General features: G+C 41.3%; 1 protein-coding gene across 7 annotated transcripts in view; it reads left to right on the forward strand.

The window, feature by feature from the left end:
• MTDH (metadherin) overlaps positions 1-7,736 on the forward strand; it is a 57,840-nt gene extending 50,104 nt beyond the window's left edge. For all 7 annotated transcript variants that reach the window (XM_040972621.1, XM_040972623.1, XM_040972625.1 and 4 more), the window contains 3 exons: positions 388-528; positions 4,132-4,276; positions 4,752-7,736. In XM_040972621.1, the coding sequence (XP_040828555.1) occupies positions 388-528; positions 4,132-4,276; positions 4,752-4,822 (357 nt within the window). In that variant the 3' untranslated portion in view covers positions 4,823-7,736. The remainder of the gene's footprint in view (positions 1-387; positions 529-4,131; positions 4,277-4,751) is intronic.
• Positions 7,737-8,348: the final 612 nt, after the last annotated feature.

An 8,348-nucleotide genomic window follows, 5' to 3' on the forward strand; every position in this document is an offset into this window, starting at 1 on the left:
CAGGCTTCATCTGGATTTCCCATGTGGGTGGCAGGACCTCTCTGGCCGCATTGTGCTGCTTTCCCAGGCATGTTAGCAGGCAGCTGGTCAGAAGTGGAGCACCAGGACATGAAGCAGTGTCTATGTAGGATGCTGTGGTGGCATTTCCACCGTTGTCGGGTTGTTTTGTTTTTTGCTTTCCATTGGCAATTTCTTGGAGAAAGCAGGAAATAGTAAATGTGTATTCCATTGTACATGTATGTGTTCTCAATCTTTGAGTAATTATTATTTTATATGCTTTTTAACTTGTCGACAACTTCTAAGATGCAATTATTTCCTCCTTGGGACAGTAATAACTTTTAATAACTAAAGCAGATCATTTGTATTTTCTAACACATTCATGTGCAGGACACAGAAGAATTAGAAAAAGAAATCAGAGAAGAGCTTCCAGTGAATACCTCGAAATCCCGTCCGAAACAGGAAAAAGCTTTTTCCTCAAAGACCATAAGCACTAGTGATGCACCTGAAGTACTCCTCAAAAACAGCCAGGTAATTCTTAACAAGCATCTCAGCTGGGACTGTGCTAAGCATTTTATTTTTTTAGGTTTTTTTGAAACGCAGAGAGATCTTCCATGTGCTGGTTCACTCCCCAGTGGGCGGAGCTGGCTTGGTCCAGAGCCAGGAACTTTCTCTGGGTCTCTGCTTGAGTGCAGGGGCCCAGGGACTTGCCATCTGCTTTTTCTCAGGCACATTGGCAGGAAGCTGAATCAGAAGTGGAGCAGCCGGGACTTCAACCAGCACCTAAGTGGGATGCCAGTCTCAATGTACTAAGTATTTTTTTTTTAATCTTTTTTTTTTTTTAAGATTTATTTATTTATTGGAAAGTCAGATATATAGAAAGGAGGAGTGACAGAGAAGAAGATCTTCCATCTGATGATTCACTCCCCAAGTGAGCACAACGGCCAATGCTATGCCAATCCAAAGCCAGGAGCCTCTTCCGGGTCTTCCAAGCAGGTGCAGGGTCCCAAAGCTTTGGGCCATCCTCGACTGCTTTCCCAGGCCACAGGCAGGGAGCTGGATGGAAAGTGGAGCTGCCAGGATTAGAACCAGCGCCCATATGGGATTCCAGTGCGTTCAAGGCGAGGACTTTTGCCGCTAGGCCATGCCGCCGGATCCCAGTACTAAGTATTTTAAATACACCTGTTATACTACTAGACACCCCCAAGAGAAAGGATTCCTGTAAATGAGGCTAGAGAAGTGACATGTCAAGTCATTTATTAGTGAACTCAGTGCCACTATATGGTATTGGCCTTTGTCCATCATTTTGCTTGCTGCCATTCAGCTCCATATGATGAGTTAGGTTTAAACATATGTGTTGGGGAACTCCTGAAGTAAGCGCTAGCTAAGCTTTAAGTTGGGCTCCTTCTGAGTGGTGTCATGAAGTGTCATTCTGTGCCATCTTGCCAAGAACAGTGAGCCTCGTCTCTTTCTCCGTCCTGTCTACACTGCAAACATTAGCCATGTGTTAATCGTTTGGGCTCTCCTGACAAATTGACTGTCGTACTTGTGTTCCGTACCCTTGAGAGCAAGAGTAATGATACAGCAATTCTAACGTGCCAAAACAAAGCTACCAAATGCTTACTTTAAGTGAAAAGATGAAAGTCCTTGAATCAGTGAAACAAGAAAAGTATGCTTAGATTGCAAACATCTAGAAAATGAATGAGTGGAGGGGAAGAAATCAGAATATATGTAAGATTATGTTTATACATATATATACACATATATATGACTAAGAATCTGCACATGTAAAAGATAGATGGCTTAGAAAAATTGGAATGGTTTTATTTTCCCTAAGGCATGTGAATGATGTGACAGTTCAGCCTCCCCAAAGTACCATTTGTTTGAAATTTTGTGGTTTTGGTTAAGATTTGTTTATTTGAATGTCAGAGTTAGAAAGAGACATGAAGGGCACAGATCTTCCTTTGATTAGTTTATCATTATGTAGCTTTGCTGCAGGCTAGTGGTGTGTTACAGGGATCATTTTACAGGAAGTATGGGCCAGTGCCGCAGAGGAATAGGTAAACATATCATTAAAATTTGTTAGAGTTGCATAATTTGTTGATTTTTTTTATTCCAAATGTGCTGTGAACCCTGTGTGTACCCCAACTATTTGTGGGACTTGAATGCGACGGAGAGCACAACAAAATGTGTCTGCCTTGCCTTAGTGAAGTTTACATGTTGAGTGAAACAGCTTGCAGCAGGTCTCATAAGAGCAAAACTTTCATCATAACTTCGGATTTGATGTTTTTGATTCTCTAAGCTAATTTTGAGGTAAAAGCCTTAGGATGATGCACCCACATGGGAAACCCAGAAGAAGCTTCTGGCTCTAGCTTCACATCAACTCAGTTCCAACCTTTGCGGCCACTGGGGAGATGGAAAATCTGTGTGTGAATCTGCCTTTCAAATGAAACTAAAGTTTGAGAAACAAGTTTCTAGGGCCTGGCGCAGTGGCCTAGCAGCTACAGTCCTCACGTTGAACGCACCAGGATCCCATATGGGCGCCAATTCTAGTCCAGCAGCTCCACTTCCCATCCAGCTCCCTGCCTGTGGCCTGGGAAAGCAGTCAGTCGAGGACGGCCCAAAGCTTTGGGACCCTGCACCCACGTAGGAGACCTGGAGGAGGTTCCTGGCTCCCGGCTTTGGATCGGCACATCACCAACCGTTGTGCTCACTTGGAGAGTGAAACATGGAATGGAGGATCATCCTCTCTGTCTCTCCTCCTCTCTGTATATCTGACTTTCCAATAAATAAATAAATCTTTAAAAAAAAGAAAGAAAAAATAAGTTTCTAATCCAATAAGGAATAAACAAAGTCGTTGAATCCTTGACAAATATAAAATTATGCCATTTCTAATAGAGGAATATAAAAGACTGTGAAAATCGCATTGCTAAAGCTGATGTAATCATCAAGAAGATGCTCCAGCTCCTAGTGCTGGCATGCCATGTGGGTGCCACTTCACATCCTGACTGTTCCGCTTTGCATCCAGCTTCCTGCCTACAGCCTGGGAAGATGGCAGAGGTGGCTCACAGCCTTGGGCACTTGACACCCAAGTGGGAGACCTGGAAGAAGCTCCTGGCTTCACATCAGCTTTACATAATTTGAATGAACCAATGGACAGAGGATCTTCATTTGTCTCTCCTTCTCTGTAAATAGCTCTTAAAAAAAACAACAGGCCCAGCATGGTAACCTAGCGGCTAAAGTCCTCATCTTGCATTCTCTCTGTATATCTGACTTTCCAATAAAATTAAATAAATTAAAATTGAAATAAATCGGACCCTGCATGGTAGCCTAGCAGCCAAAGTCCTCGCCTTGAACACGTCAGTATTCCATATGGGTACCAGTTCCTATCCATCTCCCTGCTTGTGGCCTGGGAAAGCAGTGGAGGATGGCCCAAAGTCTTGGGGCCCTGTACCCACGTGGGAGTCGCAAAAGAAGCTCCTGGCTCCTGGCTTCTGGCTTCGGATTGGCTCAGCTCTGGCTGATGCGGCTGCTTAGATAGTAAATAATCAGATGGAAGATCTTCCTCTCTCCAACTTCCTATAACTGTCATTCTAATAAAAATAAGTGCTTTCAAGATAAGCAAATTAAATAAATCAAAAATAAACTAATTTGGAGCCCAGCACAGTAGCCTAGCAGCTAAAGTCCTCGCCTTGCATCCCATATAGGCGTCAGTTCCAATCCAGGCAGCCCCATTTCCCATCCAGCTCCCTGGGAAAGCAGTCAAGGGCGGCCGAAAGCCTTGGGACCCTGCACCTGCATGGGAGACCTGGAAGAGACTCCTGGCTTCAGATTGGCTCAGTTTCTCCTCAGTATATCTGCCTTTCCAATAAAAATAAATAAATCTTTAAGAAAAATAAACAAATTTTTAAAATAACAAAAATACACCTATACCTGCCTCCATTTTGTCCCAGGCTGTGGTCCCATTGTAGTAGTGTTTGCTTTGCTTTGTCAATAGAGGGCAGACATGAGTTGCAGTACTTTACTAAATCACTTGGAAACTGTTTATTTACTTGCTACTGAACAATTTTCTTGATATCACTATTTTATTTGAAAATTTTACAACTAACCTGAGATAAGTTTGTTTCAATGTAGCCTATCAAGACTCTTCCACCTGCTGTTTCTGCCGAGCCATCTGTTAGCTTATCAACAAATGATTCTGACAAGAGTTCTTCCCAAGTGCCAGAGACAGATAAATCCAAGTCAAACACCAAGCAAAACAGTGTGCCTCCTTCTCAGAGTGAGTGACCCTGCCCTGCTGCCATGGTGTCTGCCTTACATGCCCCTGTGTGTGCTCAGGTTCTGCTCTTAGCAGAACAGTCCTGCCTTGCTTTCTTTGCAAATGTTGAATTCCTTAAAATCTCATGAAGTCGAGTTGTAAAGGCCAAGGATGGACAACAACAGAAGGGAGGAGCCAAGGGCGTGGGCCTTGTCACCTGCCTCCCTCAGCCTAGTTAGAATGAGGAATATTAAATGATGGCTTTTTAGGTCAAAACTGGTTAAATATCACTATTTCTATATGATTAAGCTTAATAATACACTAGGCTCAAAAAATAAAGACAAAAAATAACCTAAAAATGTGTAACTGGGACTTGAAGAGTTAAAGTCTATTTTATAGGAATTTTTTTCAGTGTTATGCTTTCTGTTAAATTAAGTATTACTTATTATCCTCCTAACTTTTTTGCCTTTCTTTCCTTGCTTCTCTCCCCCTTTAGCCAAGTCTGAAACTAACTGGGAATCTCCCAAACAAATAAAAAAGAAGAAAAAAGCCAGGCGGGAAACGTGATTTTTTTTTTTCCTATATTGGACACGTGTTTGCAAACACTGTCTTGAAGATTATGCTGTTTATGCAATAATTTGTGAACATGTACAGAGTTTTATATAAATTTAAACCAGTTTTTAAAACAAAACTGTGAACACAACCACCGTAAAAATGGAATCAAAGCAAAGCTAATTTATGAAATTAAGAGGTCATCAGAATATTTTACACACAGTGCTTGAAGACACTTGGGAAGGTCTTTCCATTGAACAAGAGCGATCTTAATTTAAGAATATTATCCTGGTTTTACAACAGTGCCCTGTTTACAACGGATTGTGCCCTGGCTCCTCTGCAGCTGAGAAATAACGGATTCTGATTAGAGAAAGGATCGCCTTCAAATGGCAGGCGACTCCTTGGATCTTATGCACGAACTTATACCATTTGAATCTGTTTTATGCTTAAATCAAAGTGCTTTGATCAAATGCATAATCTGCCATATCTTTACATATTTGTTGGTAGCAATTTGTATTAAAAGAATCACAAGTGCAAATAAAAAGTCATGTATCATTTATTTAACTAAACTGTCATGGTTTAGTTTGCAGTTTTTAATTCAAGAGGTTGAAAATGCAGTTGACACTTGTATGACTTATGAAGTTATTTTTGATAGTTTTGCGTTACTTGAATTGTTCAAAGTAGAGTATGTTTTAAGAAAGGTAAACTATGTATTTCTTTTATATACATTTAAGGTTCAGACTCTTAAAATAATGCTATTGTTGATGATTTGAAAACTTTCAGGCAAAATTCAACTTACGTTTTTCCTTTCCCTAGCAATTGCTTTTTTCCAGCATCATCTCTCAGTTCCTAGTAACTTTTTTTACTGTAAAATTGAAGTCATTCACAAACTTTGAGTCTATGATGGAGAATGAAACCTAGAGTCAGACAGCTTTAATTGACATTGTCAAGACCTCCAGTTATCAGGAAGACATTTTTTTACTGCCTTAACCTGTAGTACATAGAATATGCATCAATTCTTGAAGAGGATTTGTGTTTTTATAAGAATTTTCATGTAATTATTGCAATTGTGGTCAAATAAGGAACGTTTCCTGCTTGAACTGTATTGATTTACATGACATGTGAGATGTTCCACCATTTTCAGGCACTGTGTAATTCTATTGTAATAACCTGGCAGGTATCTTTGTAACTATAAATAGTGCATGCTCAGCCATGTACACTGTAAATAGCCTTTACCAAACGTGTTTGACAAGGACCATAATTAACATCACTTAGTGACTTGTGGTAAAGAGAAAAGCCATGATTTATTTGATGTGATTGGCTTACCTGTTTATACGTGGCGCCAAGAATGGACCTGTTAACAGCTGTAACCAATGGTACTGATCTTCCTTTCCAGCGTTGTCTCTACTTGATTGTGGTATTGCATTGTCAGACTTAGGAAAGCTACAGACACAGAATGGTTTAGTTTTTCTGAAGACGGGCCTTATTCATGGACGGCTTTCCTATCAAGTGGTTAACTTTTATCAGGTGTTAACATCTGTTTCAGGAACGTGACAGTATGTTTACATGTCAGAGGTTTTGTTTAATTTTATGGAATTTTTAAATCAGTTTGTTTAAATAAATTCAGCAAATGGATAGTATTGTTTTATTGGCTTCAATACAGGGGAAAATGATAGCTGGAGTGCCAGGAAAGAATGTCTTCAAAGGATTTCATTCTGGTAGCTTTATATAGATGCTTCTTAAATAGATCTGAGGATCCCTGAGTTGGGAAGGTATCACAAAGGAGAATTTAATAAAATTCTGTGATTTTAGAATGTGCCAAAAGATTTATGATCAGAAATTGAATTGAACTCTCTCAACTCTACCTCACCATTTCTTTATGTTCAGATTCTGTCAGCTGTATTCCTCCAGCTTGGTTAGCTCCCCATTCAGCCACCTGTGCCAGGTGTGCATGACAGCGTGGTTTCAGGAAAGCTGTGTTGTGGGGATGGAGAAGCACATTGCTGAATCTGGGGTGGATCCAGAAAGGTGGTGTCGCTGTCCCTGGCTCAAAGCTAAGGAGGGCGTGGATTATTTCCAGAGGTGGCAGCTATATGAGTGATAAAATTAGTCCCATTCCCTTTTCCATGCTTGAGATAACAAAACTCTTGAACAATTCTGAACCATTCCTCATTCTTCAGGAATCTTTCTGTAACATCAAAGCAGTTTCTGACATCTGCCAGAGGACCTACCTCTTTCCCTCCTCTCGGAAGGCACCGTGCTGTGCTGACATAGCCAGGGGCTGACTGACCCTTCACACTGTGTCGGGCCTGGGAGAGGGACCTTGTTACTGTTTATTAGCAAGCCTTCTAGAGGAACCACTCAGAAGGGAGGCTGCTGAACCTTGGCTGTCTTCCACATGCTTGGTGAAAACCCTGCCCCGCGCTGAAGTGGGATATGCTGGTTGAAGAGATCTCCAGACTGGAATCCTACCTTCTTGTATGCTGTATTGAACAAAACAACAGTTGAGAGAGTCCAAAAAAAAAATAGAAAAAAGGCATTGAATGAAAATGTGATTCCTGTAATTTCATGTTTACTTTGTGCATGCGTTTTTCTGGGAAAGGGAAGTCAAAGTAATTGACCCAGCTCAGCAGGTATTATTTATTTCATAGGTGAATCCGATTTGTATTTACCTTAAAGTTACCGAAGGGCAATATTTAACAACAGAGCTTAGTTTTTCGTAAATAAAACAGCCCTCTATTAAAACAGCGTGAAATATCTCAAAATTTAGAATTTAGTTTTTAAGATGTCTAATAGATGTCTTAAGATCTTCCTGTAAACTCATTGCACAAACTGGAATTACTTTCCAAGGACTTAGGGAATGCAAAGATGTTCTTTGTAAGATGCATTGAATATTGTAAATAAAACAAACCATTTTTGTTTTGTTTAACATGCTCGCTATAGTTCTCTTGTTGGAACGGTACCGTGTCAGTCATTTCACACCCTACACTAATTGAAAGTTGTGTTGTTGTTTTTGACTTTTTTCTTCTCCCTGCAATAACAGGTACAAGCTTTACTGCTGGGAAGTGGCGTCAAGCTGCTTAGAAAGTGTCCCTCTTTGTGTCCCACAGTGTTCATGGTGGGAGCATCCTGTGTTTCTGTCATTTCAGTACATGCGTGCATCTGCCTGCAGGAACCTGGGTCACTGTCGACCTGCTGGGTTAGGGAAATCTTGGCTGATGCTTGAGTTTATAAGTACACATTTGGCTGTGCCCCAAACAGTAGGGACTTACTCAGGAAAGGCAGACCCGGGCTGGCTGACGTGACTGCCCAAGGACAGGCATATGGTTTCCTGCCACACAGTCCCTCCTCGTCCCTGCCCGATGACCTGGAGACAGGTGCCCTGGACATTTGAGCCTGCTGAAAGATGGCGGTCCCTCTCCTCTCGGAACACTTTGCGAGTTAGTCGCAGCACTCAGACTTGTGGTCCGTACCTTAGTCGCTTGGTTCTGCCAGGGTAGCAGGGGTATGGGAAGTAAGTCTGTCTGCTGTTAACTCATGG

The sequence above is a fragment of the Ochotona curzoniae genome, unplaced genomic scaffold (assembly GCF_017591425.1).
Source record: "Ochotona curzoniae isolate NIBS_2020 unplaced genomic scaffold, NIBS_Ocur_1.0 contig_2318, whole genome shotgun sequence".
In the NCBI taxonomy this organism is placed as follows: Eukaryota; Metazoa; Chordata; class Mammalia; order Lagomorpha; family Ochotonidae; genus Ochotona; species Ochotona curzoniae.